The following is a 14,594-nucleotide window of genomic DNA, read 5'->3' on the forward strand; positions in this document are numbered from 1 at the left end:
CAAGCGTGCATGCTCGCACACACACACACAAGCGTGTACGCTCATACACACACACACACGCACAATGCACACACACACGCACAATGCACACACACACACACACACAATCGCAGCCACACACCTCTTGAAAGGTTTGCTCGACCTCCCACTGATATGGGTCCTCTGCAGCTGCTTGCGCTTGTAATTCTTCTGGCAGCGGCTCCTCTGCGGGCACATGCGCTCTGCTGGCACCCTCGTCGCGCCCAAATTCTGTGGATGACAGAACCTGGATCAGTGGTCGCGCTCGGGGCTTACCCGCTTCTTCTGTTGCTGCGTCAGGATGGCGTGTGGCTGTGCCCTCCTCCCTTTCGGGTGCCAACTGCTGCTGCTGCTGCTGTTGTTGTTGTTGTTGTTGTCGCTGCCGTCTTGACATGAGAAGCGTCTGCATGTCCAAGTCGGGAAACGGGCCGGGCTCCTTCTTCGGCAGCGTCACGTAGAACTCACGCTTGTCAATGTCGTACTTTGACGTCTCCCGTCCATCCTCAACCAGCTCCCCTTCGAAGCACAGGCGCAGAAAGTACGGCGCAACGTGCAACTGGAACATGTTGCCTGAGATGGCCATGTCCACTTCGGAGATCTGTCACAGTAGCACGCAGCCCAATGTCAGAGTGAGTGAGAACGCAACGTGATGGGGAAGCAGGGAAGGGCAAGCAGAAGCAAGCGGCAACAGTCGCATAGTGATGCTATGGCAGTATTGACACAGAGACAAGGGTTGAAATGGAGGACAGTGACACACACACACACAGACACACAGACACACACAGACACACAGACACACACAGACACACAGGTACACAGGCAGACAGACACACAGGTACACAGGCAGACAGACACACACAGACACACACAGACACACACCTTCACGTAGGGTGCGCGGATGGTCACGTACACAAACTGATCATCCTGCCGCAGGCTGAACTGTGGCGTGAGCATGGTTGTTGCGGTGGTGTGGGGTGGTGTGTGTGGGGTGGTGTGTGTGAGCACGTTGCTTGGATTGCAGAAAATTACGAGTATGAAAACAAATTATCTACAACCGCAAAAGGCGGACGAGTCAACGATGATGAGGATGACTAAGGGGAGCAACAGTGCTGAAGATGAACACACCAAACACCACGAGCAGCAGCAACAGCAGCAGCAGAAGCAGCAACAGCGATTTGTAAAGGCACTCTATGCATATGAGGAAGAGAGGCCTGGTTGCCTTAACTTCGCCCCAGGACAGCTGTTTGAAGGTATGTGGTGCAACACGAGGTTTGTTGCTCTCACTGAACCTCGCTTCCTTCGACAAACACACGCACACGCACAACAACACAAACTCATGTACACACAGAACCATACACACTCAGACACGCACACGGTCTGGCTTTGCTCTTTGTTGCGTGTCATTGTTCTTGTTAACAGTTTTGAATGTGGCAGAAGGGTGGCTGTACTGCCGAGCGGACGGGCTCACAGGCTGGATTCCAGCCGCATTCGTGCAGGACACGCAGGAAACAGAATGGCAAGATGTAAGTCAATAAACATAGTTTCGCCTCAAACTAAGCAGCAACAGCAGCAAGAATAACAACAGCAACAACATCAACCACAGCAATCACAACCACAGAAACCACAGCAGCAACAAAGACAATACCCACAACAACAGCAACAATACAAGTAAATGTGTGCTCGTAAACATGCCCACTGAAAAAAAAAGTACTCATTCGCGCTCACCCTCCACGATGCAGGATGAATACTACGACCAATATGCTCGAGTCGGTACGTTCTTGAAAGTTTTGTGGCTTGGTATTAGCTTGCGTCCATTGCTTACCACACATTCACGCGCATGCACACAAATACTGACGTGTCCACTCACGCGTGTGTCGTGTTGTGCACGTGTACACTGCATCGCATGCAAGGCATCCACCACGAAATGCTGTCAGACACGGCGCGGAATGCGGCCTACTCCGATGGTATCCAACTCGCTGCTGACGCCGTCATCAAGTACGTCAATGGCCTGTGTGTGCATCATCATGTGTTGTCGTGTGTCACTGGCTTGCTGTCAGCGCCGCACATACATGTGCCATCTTTCCAAGACAGGAGCAACCTCATGTGTGTTGTTCAAGCACGATAGCGCTCACCCTGACTGCTGCCTTGCTTGTGTACGAATTGGATCAGGGGCGGTGTGGTCATGGACATTGGATGTGGCTCCGGTTTGCTCAGCCTGCTTTCAGCACGCACTGGTGCTCGCAAAGTGATTGCCGTGGAAGCAAGCGACTTCTACGAGGTACAAACATCACACGCAATGTGATGCAAAGCACATCCACATACACACACATACCCACACACACACCACACACACACACACCACACACACACACATACACACACACACACACACACACACACCACACACACACACCACACACGCACACACACACGCACTTATTCACTCTCCATGCCCCTTCATCTGCGTATTGACCTGCCTTCCTTTCTCTCCTTGTCGCTCACACATGCACGTGTAATAACTGGTAGGCGGCCGAGAAAGTGATTGCGGCCAACGGGTATTCAGAGTGTATTGACGTCCTGCACTCGCGCGTGGAGGATGTGGAGGACGTGGAACAGGTGCGAACATCGTGCTTTTATACATGTGTGTGTGTTTGTGCGTTTGTGTGTGTGTGCGTTTGTGTGCGTGCGTTTGTGTGTGTGTGTTTGTGTGTGTGTGTGCGTTTGTGTGCGTGCGTTTGTGTGTGTGTATGTATGTGTGCGTGTGCGTGTGTTTATGTGTGTGTGTATGTATGTGTGCGTGTGCGTGTGTGTGTGTGCGTGTGTGTGTTTGTATGTGTGTGTATGTATGTGTGCGTGTGCGTGTGTTTGTGTGTGTGTGTATGCGTGTGTAAATGTGCGCGCGCACATGTGCATCATGGTGCGCACGCACATTTTCATCAATGCGTGCATGTGTGTATGCCCCTCCTCTCCTCTCTCTCACTCTCACGCCCCTGCTTCACGCGACCTTCACTCGACAGGTCGACTGCATTGTGTCAGAGTGGATGGGAACAATGCTCATCTTCGAGTTCATGGTGGATTCTGGTGCGTGATTTGTTTCACGACGGCCACCACATGCCATGTCCATCATCATACAACTGCACACTTCACCGTTTGTGTCTTGTGCTGTTGTTCTTGCTCATCTAGGTCCTGCTCTCCATCACATGGTTGTTGTTCTTGAGTATGTGCACGCCCGCCACCATCACCAGCAGCCGTGTGTTGGTTGACTTGAACGAACGCCACTCACTCTCCCCTGAACACATGCATTTTGCCGCCACCACCACCACCACCACCACCACCACCACCACCACCATACCAACAGTGCTGGCTGCACGCGACCGATTCCTTCGCCCCGATGGCCTCATGCTCCCGTCATACTCCCGTCTCCTCCTTACGCCAGTCAACGCTGCACACATGTTCGACGGTGAGCGCTCGTCCTTTGGCTTTGCAGGCGTGTGTACGCGGTGTTTGTTTGTTTGTGCGTGTGTGTTGTGTGTGTGTGTGTGTGTGTGCGTTTGTTTGTGTGTGTGTTTGTGTGCACTTACGGTTGTGTTTTCGTTTCTCCACCGAACATGCTGCGCACCGCATCTGTGCGTTTCCTCCACTCCTTCGCTGGTGGCACTCCGTACGCAGATCATGTGTCGTTCTGGAAGGATAAGGTGCATTGCCACTGCTGTGCTGCTGCTGTTGTTGTTGCTGGTACTACTGTTGGTTTGTGTGCTGCAAAGTCCTCCACACATTCCCATCGCACTGCAACGAACAACAGTTGTCACACCTAAACGTGCACACTCACACACCCCTGCACACACCCCTGCACACACACACACACACACACACACACACACACACACACACACACACACACACACACACACACACACACACACCCTGACACCAACGCTTACGGGTGGCGGCAGTGCGGCTTTGACATGTCGCCGCTCATCGCTGCTGACAAGGAGAGCAAATTCTCCCGCCCGATTCACGACTGGAAGATGAATCCGGAACAGCAGTTGGCGGAGCCGCAATCCATTTTCGAGGTCAGCGGGCGTCGTGCATGTGTACACATGTGTATGCGTGACTGAATGCACATGTGTGTGTGTGTGTGTACACACAGCTCGTCTCTTGTGTTGCGTTTATGCGAAGTCGCGCGTGTCGGTCTCGCGTACATTCCAACCCAAACACCATGTCACCACGCACGTGCACATGCTTCATGTTTTCAAATGATCCAGGCGGACATGCACACGGTGACGGCAGAAGAGTTGGAGGAGATTCACACGAGTGTTTCGTTCACGATGACGCGCGATGACACGTGTCACGGCTTTGGCAGCTGGTTCAATGTCGAGTTCTGGCAGTCCCGCCACAACAGAGACGCACCGGTGCGGTGTCTCGTGTGTGTGTGTGTGTGTGTGTGTGTGTGTGTGTGTGTGTGTGTGTGTGTGTGTGTGTGTGTGCGTGTGTGTGTGTGTGTGTGTGTGTGTGTGTGTGTGTGTGTGTGTGTGTGTGTGTGTGTGTGCGTGTGTGCTCTTGTAATTTCGTGCTCTTGTGTTGGTCCATATTCGAAGCGTGTGCAATGTCTACAGCGCACAGCCTTCACAACGCACAGGTGGCGAAATCACTCACGCATGTACCGTGCACTTACTGTTCTTGTTGTGGTCGTTCATGATGTTGCAGGTGGTGTTGAGCACATCTCCGACGGCGCCCTACACACACTGGAAGCACACGCTGCTGATGCTTGATGAGCCGTTGGACGTGTGTTCCGGTGACACAATGGCGGTCGACGTTGCTCTACTGCGCAATCCATTGCATCGCAGACATCTCCGCATCCACATCACCGCCCACCTCCACCGACACGCTGACAACAGCTCACACAAGGTGCCGTGTGCGCGTATGTGTGTGTTGAGTGTGGTTGTACATGTGTGTGCGGTTTTCATGTGTGCACGGGATGTATGTATGCACGTGTCCATGTGTGTGCTGCGATGCATGTGCTGCACCGCCTTTGCTCAATGACGTGCCTCTCTCTCTCTCTCTCTTTGTCTCTGTGCGACATAATTTGCTGGTGTGCAGGTGTCCAAGATGTTTCGGCTTTGGCGATGATGACAAGTGGTGTGTGGATAACAGAACAGAGTAAACGAAGCCGCAATGAAGCAAGCACACGTGCAAGCACAAGCGTGCAACCACACAACACAGCGTGCTGAGTGTTGTTGTTGTTGTTGTTGTTGTTGTTGTTGTTGTTGTTGTTGTTGTTGTTGTTGTTGTTGTTGTTGTTGTTGCTGCTACTTATCAGCGGCCGCTCTTGAACTTGAAGTCGAGCCGGAGGAGATAGCGCATGTGCACCTGCGACACGTCGTACACAATGACTGCACAACACATTGGTGGCCGTCGTGACGCAGGGCAAGAGATGAAGCTGCGTGAGAGGCGGGAAACAGCCACAATCGACAACACATATGCATTGGTGCACAGCGGTACACATTCCTTTCACATGGCACGGCTCACATTCGTTGTAGAGGAGGCTGGTGTTGGCGACTCCGCTTGGTTTTCCAACGCCCAGAGGCACTTGCACACCGCCGTCCTGGTGGTGGAGGCAGCAGCAGCGATGGTCAATGGCACACATCACACACATACACATACATACATACATACATTGCTTGTGAGCTGAAGTAACAGAGAAGAGAAACGCGCGCACACACACAGACACACACAGACACACACACGTACGCATGCACTTGCAACTCACGATTGTGATTGTCTGCTTGGGATCCGGCCGCGTCTTTCCCATGCCAAACGTGGAGTGCTGACACGTGTGCACATGTGAACGAGGATGTGGTTGAGTGTGCAGGCAGACGTGAGATGCACTCTCGCACACACGCATGGGGGTGGACAGGAAACGCATAACACTGCGTGTCACATGTTGCGAGTTGAACATGCAGTCAAGCTTGCAAGCATTGTTCGCCCTGACATACCTTTCCTTTCGGCAGTTTCTTCACAAACTCAGCGTGCTTCCGCTCATACATGTTTCCCAGCGCCGCTTCACACAGCAGCTGAAGGAAGAGGCGTGTGTGTGTGCGGGGGTGGGTGGTTGCGTGTGCATGGGTGCATACATAAGTGCATGGAGGATGATGAACGACATATGACCGCACGCAGACCCCGGTAGTGCACGCACACACACACACAAATGCACACATACGCACGTACACATACACACGCACCACAAGGCCCGTGTTGTTGGCGGAGGTGCAGAAGCAGTAGTTGGCGGACTTAGACACCATGTCGGCGAGATAAATGCCTTTGCCAAACCTACAGCGTGGAGGAGCGTGTGTAGTTGAGCGAGTGATCAATATGCAAGAACGCATCAGTGCTTCCACAGACATACAGAAGACAGACAGAAGACAGACAGAAGACAGACAGACAGACAGACAGACAGACACACACACACACACACACACACAACACCACAGCGCAACGACAAACACTTGCGTGCTCACATGTAACCCGTGACGGGAGCGCTGGGCGGGGCGATGCGCAGGCCCTCGGAGAGAATGCCGACGTAGTTGGTGAGGCGAGACCTGGTCATGGAGAGGGAAGAAAAACGATTGGGACGGAGACAGTGGATTGGATGCACACGTGAGGCAAAATCCCTACAATACACATGCACACACACACACACACACATACGCCGAGCGCACAGGCACAGCGTAGCACACACACAACATACAACGCCACTTCAACCCAGCATGCTGTTTGCAAGGTCCGTACCCATGCCAAAGCAAGCGCTTGTTGTGGAGAGACCCGTATTTCTTCTCATAGCGCTCTGCTTCACCGTGACGACCAATCTTGAACGCCTGCACAGCACGCAAACACACGAACCAAGGTTAGCATGTGTGTGATTGTGTGTGTGTGTGACTCTGTGTGTGTGTGTGATTGTGTGATTGTGTGTGTGACTCTGTGTGTGTGTGACTCTGTGTATGTGTGTGCCGTTGTCGAGAATGTAAGTGCCATCAACGTCACCATAACCATCATCAGCGCCATCTCCATAACCGTTGCTGCTTCACCTCAACGACTTCGAGGTCATACTGGCGATGCGTCTTCGCGTGTGTGTTCTTCACATATGTCTGGACAATCGGCGTGTGGTCAAGCAAGGGTGGAGGACGAATGATGAGAGGTGAGGTGCATGCGATGGATCATTGTGAATGTCAACGCAGCAGCATACGGCACGAACCGCAGACTTGTCAATGCCATCGTCGTGACAGCACAATCCCACGCGGACATACACACATGCACACACGCACATACGCACGCTCGCTCGCACATGCACATGTACAAGTCACCTTGAGCATCTTGAACTCCTCGCTGTCCTTGTCGACGGCGGTGATGTCGGTCTTCAGCTTCCGATAGTACACATCCAGTGGGTCCTCACCAGCCGTCCCCGCCGTGTCCTGCGTGCAAGGGGGAAGAGGGAGGGAGTGGCAATCGATCAGTTGGGACGAGCAATGGACGATTGTACAACAGCAAGTTGTCCACCTGCAACAATGTGCATTGAACACACACACACACACACACACACACACACACACACACACACACACACACACACACACACACACACACACACACACACACACACACACACACACACACACACACGCACACACATACACAGAGTGCCGACCTCTAGGATGCGTGAGGCGACTTCGAGGTTCATGAGGTCCTCCACCATCTGCACTTTGTCCTTGATCATCTTCTCCGTGCTGATGGGCGGCGGCGACTTGAAGCCAAAGTCATGCGGGATGTCTGGCACCGCGGCAGCACACGTGTGTACGTGAGTGAGTGAGTGAGTGAGTGAGTGAGTGAGTGAGTGAGTGTGCGAATGTATGTGTGGTTTTGGGCGAGAGCGAAGAGTGAGAACGACCAGTTGTGGTGTGTATCTGTGCTGGCGTGATGTTCGTTGTACGATGCAGGAATAGGTTCGCACATGTGTAAAACTTGTTGCTGCATCCAAGAAGGCGTCCCCGCTGTCGCGCGCGAACGAGGAAGGAAACAACAGTTTCAGTACCGTCAATTGACAATGATTCAACGCACGCACGCACAAGTGCGCAAACGCACACGAGAACAAGTTTGAAACAGCAAACAGAGCACAAGCAGGCAAGCAAGCAGGCAAGCATGCAAGCAAGCAGGCAAGCAAGCAGGCAAGCAAGCAAGCATAGACGGCGTACCTTGTCGTCTGTGGAGAGGGCGGTGTCCTGGATGATGTTCTGCAGTTCCGTCAGCACCTCCATTGCCGCATTCAACTGCGAGCGCGACAGCTTCCCCAGCGGCATCCGAGTCAAGTCTGATGCGTGTGTACATGTGTGCGTGTGTGGTGGTGAGAAACGGAACGTGCATGTGGTGAGAAAGGGAGTGCGTGTGTGGATGCAAGCAAGCAAGCAAGCAAGCAAGCAAGCAAGCAAGCAAGCAAGCAAGCAAGCAAGCAAGCAAGCAAGCAAGCAAGCAAGCAAGCAAGCAAGCAAGCAAGCAAACACGTGGTTCAACGCAGGTAACAATGGGTGTGTGTTGTACACGCACCGACTTCCAACTCCTTCATTGTGGACTTCATGCGCGAAACGTCGAAGATGAGTTCAACTGGTTAAACGCGACGATGCAGACAGATATGATGTGAGGGGAGAAAAAGAAGCAAGCGACACCGACGAACACATGCGTGTACAGACACGCACAGACACCAAGGCACACAGACACACAGACACACAGACACACAGACACACAGACACACAGAGCATACGCACTGAGTTCGGCGACGGGCCGGGCGAGCGATGTTTTGGAGCCCTTTGCCACCGTCCTAAATGGTGGTTGGATGAATGGAGCCATGTGAGCTTGAATACAGTGCAAAAGCAATGCCACATCGTGACTCAAAACCGCAGCGCGCACACACACGCGCGCACACACACACACACACGCGCGCGAACGCGGACACGAACAAAGGCAACACAACTGCTTGCACGCACGATGTTGCGACGTCGTCGTAAGTGATGTCGAGAGGATAGAGCGCATTGGGAACTTTGAAGTATTTTCCGGACAGAAAATCGTTTCCACCCGTCTGCACACGAGAGCAGGAAGGAAAACGGCATTCAGAGGCACGCACACATACGCAAAGAATCACAGTAGGCCGCACTCACACTCACACACACCCACACACACACACACACACACCCACACACACACACACACACACACACACACACACCCACACACGCACACACGCACACACGCACACATTCGTACACCATCACACACGTGCACGCGAGTGTGCAGCGCTTGCCTTCTCTGAGAAGTGTCGCTGGAATTCGCTCTTGGCTGCAGAAACGGACATGTGTTCGATGCGTGTGCCGCCCTGTGTTGTGCCGAGTCGCCCCCATGCGCGATACAGACACGCACGCGCACGCGGACCGCCAGCATCCGGGACCAGGACCTTGAAGGACAGGAGAGCGAGGGGAGTGATGGTGGAGACAGTGGTGGTGAGTGAGGGTGGTGGAAACGATGGTGATGGTCTTGGTTCAAAGCGGTCTTCACGTGTCTTCCTGCATGCTTGCAAGCAAGCGGGCAGGCATACCTGGATCTTGTAGTAGGTGTTCGTGTTGCGCTTGAGATCGGTGCGGGCGAGGGACGCATTCCAAACGCGCTTGCCTGCAGGCACGGTTTCACATGAGCACACGAGCGAAATAACCCCAACAAATGCGTGAATTGCTGACATGTCAGCTGTATCAGCGCCGCTTGCACACCCTTATTGAAGCGAACAAGAAAAGCAATATCCACCAACAGCCCTTCAAGCACCACCACCACCACCACACGCTGCAACGAGGGTGTGTGTGCATGTGTGTGTATGCGTGTATGCGTGTGTGTGTGTGTATGTGTGTGTGTGTGTGTACCTTCTTCGAGGACGTGGTGCGTGAGTGCGAGATCAGGATCCTCTACAGCAGCGCGACCCTTCACCACGACGGTTTTCTGGAAGCATGCATGCAGGCAAACGGCAAGGAAGGCATGAGTGGCTCAATGTGTGTGTTGTGACGCTGTTGGGTGCGGAAGCATGATGATGGTATGGGGCAAGTACACGCGCACGCCTATAGCTGCACTCTTGCGCACAAACACAGCACACGCACCTCCACACACGCTAAAACACAAAAGGACGGTGTCTTTTGCACATACATCAAACGGCACGCAACATCCCCTCTCTCCACCACCTTCTGCTCGGTATCCAGGGTCATGTCCATCATGGCGCCGCCGCTCTTGGCGCGGTGTTTCTTCTTCAGCCGTGACACGTGCTCCTGCCAGCATGAAGACGCGCGCGCGCGTGTGTGCGTGCGTGTGTGTGTGTGTGCGTGCGTGTGTGTGTGCGCAATTGCTTGCGGGGATGTGCAGCGCGAGCCAATGCATGGCGTGCGCACATGCAAGTGTGTGTGTGTGGGGGGGGGGGGAATTGCAGTGGGTGCGAGCCATCTATACATCCCTTCGCTCGCTACAAGCTGAACATCCGGAGAATCGTACCTTCTCCTTGCTCGGTTCGATGATGGTGGACGTGCACTTGATGACATGCGGTTCAAGCAGTGCACACCTACAGCACATGCACTCGCACATTCAATGAAATCGTGTGCAGGAGCACACACACACACACACACACGCACTGCCAACCCCAGATCATGCTCAAACAAACCTACACACACACACACACACATACGCAACACAAACAAACAATTGACTGACTTGTGTTGCTTCTCGCAGTCGTCGAGAAAGTCCAGAGAAACAATTGGAACACCAAAGTTAATTGCATCCTTGATCTTCTTGTTCGTCTCCTTCTCCACCTGTTGCGGAAGCGAACGTGTGAGTGGCGATGATGGTGACGAGGCGCGGGATGGGGAACAATACGTATGCGTGTGTACGTGTGCGTACGTATGCCTGTGTGTGTGTGCGTGTGTGTGTGTGTGTAGACGTACGTGTGCGTGTACGTGCATGATCGCCAATCAGTTTCTGCCTCACCTCGGCATCGGACGAGAGAACACACGTGACGACGCTGCCAACAGCGCCCGTGTGCACGTTGCCACCGAGCGCCTTCACAGCAGAGCGAGGATGAGATGACGTTGCATGAGGTGAGGGTGGAGCGACAGGAGGGAGAAATGCAGAGAGGGATTGGGTTGAGACGGGAGATGAGTGTTAGCATTGTGCAAGGCAGCCAGCCATGCAGGTCGCATCGGCACCAATACCCTATTGTAGTGGCAACATGCATACTGTCATGGCACCACCCAGCCCACCACAGTACAAGGAGGCTCAAGATCATGCACATGAGGACATGCCATCACACACCGTGATGCGTTTCTTGATGGCGGGTTGCGATTGCGACAGACGACCGGCAATGGCGATGAAGAGGCCCGACAGTGGGCCCCTGCACACACATGCGCACACATGTATGTGTGCATGCAGATGAGTGTAAGAGTGTGTACGTGTGCGGAAATGTGTGAGGTCGTGCATAAATTCAATTGAGGACGGCAAACAGCAAGATCCTTTGTGCGGTGCGTGTGTGTGTGTGCGTAGGGTGTGTGCGGTGTGTGTGTGTGTGTGTGCGCGCGTGTGTGCGCGCGCGCGTGTGTGTGCATACGAGTGTCGAACATGCAAGCAATAACAGCAGTGGGGTACAACTCACGTGTCTTGTTCGTCATCAGCACCACCGTCATCATTGCCGTCATCGTCACCATCATCGTCATCCATGGCCGCCGCCTTCGTCGTGGCCTCCTCTCGTGCGCGCACGTGTGCAGGATGAAACAGCCGCTTGTTTTTCTTGAACTTGAACTTTTCATATGCGTCCAAATCGCGAATCTCCTCCGTGACAATCCTGCACGCGTGTGTATGTTAGTTTGTGTGTATGTATGTATGTGTGTGTATGTGTGCGTGTGTGCGTGCGTGTGTGTGCATGTGCATGTGTGTGTGCGTGTGTTACATACATATGAAACCACGTGTTCTTGATGCTAAGCATCCATTTCAGAAGCAACCTCCTCACAGCTCCATGACCCTGAGCCATACCAGCCACCCAAACACACGCCCGTTTCTTGCCCTCGCCCCTCCTGGTCCACCGCGCACACCCAGCAACAGCAGCACAACCCTCTCACCATGGCGAGCGTGGCGGGTCGCGGGTGACAACAGTGCACGGTTCCCACTCGCTGATGTGTCCGCGGCACTCGTAGCCGCTGGACGTGTACTTCCATCTGTTCTCGCCGCACTTGCTGCAGGGCTGCAGCTGTCCAAACAGCAGCCCGTCCACAAGCCGATCCTGAAATCGACGTGTGTGTGTTTGGGGGGGGGGGAGGGGTTGTTGGGTGTGTGGATCAAGGGAGGGGTATGAGCTGGTGGAGTGAGTAAACGCAACACACACATATGTACGTACACACAGACACACGTGTATACATACACACACAGACACACACTCATATACGTACACACATAAACACGTGTATACACACACATGTGGCGCCTGACCAGCAGCTTTTGCCTTCCTCCATGGGTTGGGCGATCATTCTCCATCAGCGCATCCTTGATTGCCGTCGTGGACAGCGCGGACAAGTTATCCTTGTGTTTCCAAATGAGTTTCACTTGCTGCTGAAACTTGCGCTCTTCTTCGCTCTCAGCACCATCCTCTTCTTCTTCATCTTCTTTCTCTGCTTCCTCTTTCACACGTGTCGCTGTTGCCTTGCCTCTCGTCTGTGCAGTCTTTCGTCCCCGCCCCTTTGCTGTCTTGCTTGGTGGTGGTGCCTCCTCATCCTCATCCTCCGCCTCCTTCTTCGCAGAGGACGCCGAACGCTTTCCTCCCTGTTGTAAGTGGGGTGAGTGAGCGAGCGTGTGTGTGTGTGTGTGGGTGAGTGTGAGTGTGTGTGTGGGGTGTGAGAGAGAGAGAGAGTGTGTGTGTGTGCAACGCTGTACATACCACTGTACACAGAACAGCAAGGAGAGTGCAGGTGTGACCTCCACCACAACAAAAGCGCGCGGACACGTTGGCTCACCTTCTTTCCCTTCCCCTTGCCAACGCTGCTGGCGGGGGCGGATGCTGCCTTCACGCCTGCCGCCTTGCGTGCAGCGTCGAAGAGCGAGCGCACGTCGGCAAGGTCGTCAGCGCCTGAAGGCAGGCGATGATGGATGATCGAGGCAATGATGGATGATGAGGTGGTGAGTGATGGGTAAGCTTGCCATGGTCAATGCAAGTGGAATTAGGAGACACAGGCTCGTTCATGGCCACTTGTTCACAAGAGATAGCTGCGAGCGGAGTGGACAACAGAACATAAATCGAATCAACAGCAGCAATGCCCTTAATATGTAGGCACGACAACACACACACACACACACAGACACACAGACACACACAGACACACACACGCACACGCACACGCACAGCACATATGTGTGCAACGCACTGATGCGTTTGTGGTTCTTGAACTGCTCTGGTGCGAGGGAGGCGAGGGCGATGTCCTTGTGGGCAGAGAGGGCGCCGATGAAGCAGCGGCGGTGGTACCACCACGGCACTTTCCCGCGAAAGCTCGCCTCTGCACGCAAGGCAGGAAGGAAGCAATGGATGAAGCGGAGGGGAAGGAAGGGAAAGGAGGAAAGGAGGGAAGCGACAATGCGAGGCGTCAAGTTTCGTGTGTGGGTGCTTGTGTGGGTGTGCGCAAACACGACCACAGACAGTAGTGGCTGCCATGTACGAGTATGTTGCATGTGTGTTCACATCACTGCACCTGCTGGCGGGTCCATGAGAACACCGAGGCGAAGTTCTCCCTTGTTGATCTTCTCCTCGCACTTGCGACACGCAGCCCTGCACGGAGACCGCAGGAGTAGTGTGCGTGTGTGTGCATGTGTGTGTGCGTGTGAGGGGGGTGAAGCACGCTGAGTGCGTGTGTGTGTGCATGTGAGGGGGTAAAGAACCACCGAGTGCGTGCGTGCGTGTGTGTCTGTGTCTGTCTGTCTGTTGTGCTAGCCTGTGCGTGTGTGACAAGAGCACGTGTCACCTGGAGCTCTTGGCGTATTCCATGGTCAAGTCTGCGTTGTCGCTGCTGGCATCACCACTGCCGCCTGCAGCCGCCTGTGCAACCCAACCACAAGATACCTTCATCAGTTGTGGCTGCAGCTGCAACAAAACCACCTGCACACACTTGTATGTATGTATGCGTGTGTAAGCGCCCTCTTCGTGGCTGCGTGCTTACCTTGGCCAGCTTGTCTTTGATCTTCTTCTGGTCCTCGAGGCGAAGAAGTTCAAAGCCTTCGATGTCTGTGGTGCTGCTCGGCCGGCTGCCCGTCTTGAAGAAGCAGCTGAAGTGGTAGTAGTTGGGTTGCAGTCCATCAAACTGCAAACGCGGTGGGTGTACGGTTGTGTACGTGTACATTTGTGTGCGCACATGTGTGTGTGTGTGTGCATGAATGTGAGCACGGGTGTGTGTGTGTGTGTGTGTGTGTGTGTGTGTGTGTGTGTGTGTGTGTGTGTGTGTGTGTGTGTGTGTGTGTGTGTGCATGGTGGC

The 14,594-nt window shown here is 53.8% G+C and overlaps 3 protein-coding genes across 4 annotated transcripts in view; 1 reads left to right on the forward strand and 2 right to left on the reverse strand.

Moving 5' to 3' along the window:
- Window positions 1-972, reverse strand: part of PTSG_05001 (uncharacterized protein) — a gene marked incomplete at both ends in the record, with an annotated part of 3,543 nt that extends 2,571 nt beyond the window's left edge. Inside the window, 2 exons of the mRNA XM_004994259.1 lie at window positions 122-616; window positions 898-972. Coding sequence (XP_004994316.1) covers window positions 122-616; window positions 898-972 — 570 coding nt within the window. The remainder of the gene's footprint in view (window positions 1-121; window positions 617-897) is intronic.
- A 101-nt stretch (window positions 973-1,073) lies between these two features.
- PTSG_12239 lies at window positions 1,074-5,225 on the forward strand (the record flags this gene model as incomplete). Of its 2 annotated transcripts, XM_004994261.1 has the most annotated exons (13): window positions 1,074-1,268; window positions 1,438-1,541; window positions 1,758-1,788; window positions 1,929-2,013; window positions 2,188-2,296; window positions 2,545-2,634; window positions 3,036-3,099; window positions 3,377-3,478; window positions 3,688-3,713; window positions 3,972-4,091; window positions 4,284-4,430; window positions 4,726-4,926; window positions 5,119-5,148. In XM_004994261.1, exons 1-13 carry the CDS (start codon window positions 1,097-1,099, stop codon window positions 5,146-5,148), a joined length of 1,281 nt encoding a protein of 426 aa, XP_004994318.1. In that variant the 5' UTR covers window positions 1,074-1,096. The 2 variants fall into 2 exon arrangements, with proteins under 2 accessions (XP_004994318.1, XP_004994317.1); XM_004994260.1 differs by lacking the exon at window positions 1,074-1,268 and having other exon boundaries at window positions 1,383-1,541; window positions 5,119-5,225.
- A 72-nt stretch (window positions 5,226-5,297) lies between these two features.
- PTSG_05004 (uncharacterized protein) overlaps window positions 5,298-14,594 on the reverse strand; it is a gene marked incomplete at its 5' end in the record, with an annotated part of 9,556 nt that continues 259 nt past the window's right edge. The window contains 31 exons of the mRNA XM_004994262.1: window positions 5,298-5,411; window positions 5,548-5,623; window positions 5,789-5,845; window positions 6,015-6,092; window positions 6,261-6,348; window positions 6,537-6,617; window positions 6,808-6,893; window positions 7,104-7,163; window positions 7,380-7,487; window positions 7,721-7,842; window positions 8,024-8,063; window positions 8,265-8,380; window positions 8,614-8,670; window positions 8,832-8,884; window positions 9,051-9,142; window positions 9,365-9,514; window positions 9,656-9,729; window positions 9,972-10,047; window positions 10,284-10,367; window positions 10,588-10,654; window positions 10,804-10,901; window positions 11,077-11,148; window positions 11,401-11,479; window positions 11,738-11,926; window positions 12,201-12,361; window positions 12,568-12,897; window positions 13,089-13,201; window positions 13,497-13,625; window positions 13,818-13,894; window positions 14,088-14,161; window positions 14,283-14,423. Of these exons, the coding sequence (XP_004994319.1) occupies window positions 5,335-5,411; window positions 5,548-5,623; window positions 5,789-5,845; window positions 6,015-6,092; window positions 6,261-6,348; window positions 6,537-6,617; window positions 6,808-6,893; window positions 7,104-7,163; window positions 7,380-7,487; window positions 7,721-7,842; window positions 8,024-8,063; window positions 8,265-8,380; window positions 8,614-8,670; window positions 8,832-8,884; window positions 9,051-9,142; window positions 9,365-9,514; window positions 9,656-9,729; window positions 9,972-10,047; window positions 10,284-10,367; window positions 10,588-10,654; window positions 10,804-10,901; window positions 11,077-11,148; window positions 11,401-11,479; window positions 11,738-11,926; window positions 12,201-12,361; window positions 12,568-12,897; window positions 13,089-13,201; window positions 13,497-13,625; window positions 13,818-13,894; window positions 14,088-14,161; window positions 14,283-14,423 (3,105 nt within the window). The 3' untranslated portion in view covers window positions 5,298-5,334. The remainder of the gene's footprint in view (window positions 5,412-5,547; window positions 5,624-5,788; window positions 5,846-6,014; window positions 6,093-6,260; window positions 6,349-6,536; window positions 6,618-6,807; window positions 6,894-7,103; window positions 7,164-7,379; window positions 7,488-7,720; window positions 7,843-8,023; window positions 8,064-8,264; window positions 8,381-8,613; window positions 8,671-8,831; window positions 8,885-9,050; window positions 9,143-9,364; window positions 9,515-9,655; window positions 9,730-9,971; window positions 10,048-10,283; window positions 10,368-10,587; window positions 10,655-10,803; window positions 10,902-11,076; window positions 11,149-11,400; window positions 11,480-11,737; window positions 11,927-12,200; window positions 12,362-12,567; window positions 12,898-13,088; window positions 13,202-13,496; window positions 13,626-13,817; window positions 13,895-14,087; window positions 14,162-14,282; window positions 14,424-14,594) is intronic.

Source organism: Salpingoeca rosetta, assembly GCF_000188695.1.
Source record: "Salpingoeca rosetta unplaced genomic scaffold supercont1.11, whole genome shotgun sequence".
Classification (NCBI taxonomy): domain Eukaryota; class Choanoflagellata; order Craspedida; family Salpingoecidae; genus Salpingoeca; species Salpingoeca rosetta.